The sequence below is a fragment of the Nicotiana sylvestris genome, chromosome 3 (genome assembly GCF_000393655.2).
Source record: "Nicotiana sylvestris chromosome 3, ASM39365v2, whole genome shotgun sequence".
Classification (NCBI taxonomy): domain Eukaryota; kingdom Viridiplantae; phylum Streptophyta; class Magnoliopsida; order Solanales; family Solanaceae; genus Nicotiana; species Nicotiana sylvestris.
In genome coordinates, this window is record NC_091059.1 from 65,443,257 (window position 1) to 65,445,966 (window position 2,710).

The window sequence follows — 2,710 nt, forward strand, 5'->3', positions numbered from 1 at the left end:
TTGAAACAACAAATACTACATCAATCAAATTCCGGACTTACAACATATGCATGGACACCATGGGAGCTCAATTTCTAAGAATAGGGGGGTTTTAGCCATACACACCTCAATAGAGCTTTCCTTAAATTCTTACAATAAGAATAATTCCGGAACTCCTACCAACTTCGATCTATTTTATGAAAATTACAAGTTGAATCAAGAATTAGAGGGATAATCAAGATTCTAGCTCATTAGGGCACATTAACAAGCACTAAGTGTGCACTATGATTTTTAGACCTTTTTGTGAGAGATTCTATTATCCTATACCCCATTGTTACATTTTTAGCTCATGGTCTCCCCTTACCCTTTTTATCATACATGCATGCAAGAAAATACATTCTTATACCCATGAACCCACTTTTTAATAACTTCTTCTAGTAGAAATTTTGAAATCAAAGATAAGGGCTCAAGTTCTTACCTCTTGGGGTGAAGGCCTAGTAGCTTTACTTGATAATCTTCAATAGTTTGGGCAAGGATTGAGTGGGGACTTGGTGAGGATAACTCTCTCCCTCTAGAACACTTTCTCTCACATTAGATGTAGTAGAAAATAGCACAAAGAGGTCTAATGGGGTATTTTTAACGGAATGGGGTCGGGTTTTAAAAGTTAGAAAATAGGAGCCCCGACTCAGCCTGTGGTCGCATATGCGATCGCATAAGTGACATGCAGCCCGCAAAAGGGATCGCAAAAGTGGCCCTCAAGATTTGAATATACTGCCCGGGTATACGACCAATATGCGATATGCATACCTATTCTGCGGTCGCATCTGCCCTTCGCAAAAATCACAAGTAGGTTATGCGACGACTATGCGGCCCGCATATCGATTATGTGATCGCATAATTGGCCGCACAGTTGACCTCAAAATTGGCCAATATTCTGACTCACTCTGTGGCAGATATGCGACCCATATTATTGTTATGCAGTCGTTTAATGGGCCGCAGAAACGCACTCTTCTAAAGACATTTTCCTTAATTTTTTAATGCACATATCACTCCAAAAGGTCAGATCTAGGCGACATACCAATAACCCCTAAATTTGACTAACTCTCTAAATTTCTAGAAATTTTGCTAGAGTTTCCCTTGTATCTAGGCCTATCCGCCTGTCCAAGATCCCCAGAAACATATCTGAACCGCATATAGACAATCTATTAACATGACATAATTAATAACTACGCTAATCACTACCCCATAGGCAATAAATAATCAAAATGGAATAGTTTTACATAGACTAATCAAGTGATACAAAGTTCATAGGAACCAAATTCATAGAAGCTATTACATGGCTATGCAAACAGATGTGGGTACTTCCTTTTCATTTCTTCCTCGGCTTCCCAAGTGGCTTCTTCAACCTGTTGGTTTCGCCATAACACTTTCACGGAGGCAATTTCTTTATTTCTCAACTTCCGAACTTGCCTGTCAAGAATGGCAACTAGAATTTACTCATATGATAGTTCTTCATTAACCTCAATAGTCTCAACCGGCATAATAATAGACGGATCTCCCACTACCTTCTTCAACATAGACACATGGAAGACTGGGTGTACCAATGACATCTCGGGTGGTAGCCCAAGCTTGTATGCCACCTAACCAATCCTTTGAATGATACTATACGGTCCGACATACCTTGAACTCAGTTTTCCTTTCTTTCCAAACCGCATGATACCCTTCATGGGGGAAACCTTCAAAAATACCCAATCATTTTCTTTGAACTCTAAATCTCTTCGACGAATATCCGAATAAGACTTTTGGCGACTCTGAGCAGTTTTAAACCTCTCCTTAATAACCTTGACTTTCTCCATAGCCTGATGCACAAGGTCCGGCCCTATCAATTCAGCTTCTCCAACTTCGAACCACCAAATGGGAGACCTACATCTCCTACCATACAATGCTTTAAATCGTGTCATCTGAATACTAGCATGGAAGTTGTTGTTATAAGCAAACTCTATGAGTGGCAAATGATCATCCCAGCTACCTTTGAAATCTAGAATACAAGCACGCAACATGTCCTCAAGCATCTGAATAGTCCGCTCTACTTGCCCGTCGGTCTGATGGTGGAAAGTTGTACTAAGATTTACCTGCATACCCAAACCTTGCTAAAATTTCTTCCAAAAGTTGGTCGTGAACTGAGCCCCTCGATCTGAAATGATTGAAATTGGAGTTCCATGCAACCTAACTATTTCTTTGATATACAACTGAGCATATTGTTCCACTGTGTTGGTAGATTTGACTGGAAAGAAGTGTTCTGATTTCGTGAGTTGATCCACGATCACCCAAATTGAATCGAACTTGCACATAGTGCACTGTAACCCTACCACAAAATCCATATTGATCATTTCCCATTTCCACTATGGAATTTCTATGCTTTGAGCCAATCCACTGGCCCTTTGATGTTCGGCCTTCACTTGCTGACAGTTTGAACAATTTGCCACAAAGTCCGCCACAGCCCTTTTCATGTTGTTCCACCAATAAACTTCAATGATATCATGATACATTTTCGTAGAACCTAGGTGTACAGAATACCTGGAAGTGTGAGCTTCATCCATGATCCTTTCTCAAAGACCGTCGACATCTGGAACACATAGGCGCCCTTGATACCGTAGGGTACCATCTTCTATGCCAAAAGAAAAGGTTGTGGTCTTGTGTTTATGAATCCCCTCCTTCAGTTGTGCCAACA

General features: G+C 40.6%; 1 protein-coding gene across 1 annotated transcript; it reads right to left on the reverse strand.

The window, feature by feature from the left end:
• Positions 1–1,319: 1,319 nt before the first annotated feature.
• LOC138887482 (uncharacterized) lies at positions 1,320–1,835 on the reverse strand. The gene is made up of 2 exons (XM_070169236.1): positions 1,660–1,835; positions 1,320–1,449 (listed from the first exon to the last, which is right to left on the reverse strand). Exons 1-2 carry the CDS (start codon positions 1,833–1,835, stop codon positions 1,320–1,322), a joined length of 306 nt encoding a protein of 101 aa, XP_070025337.1.
• Between the last annotated feature and the right edge of the window lie 875 nt (positions 1,836–2,710).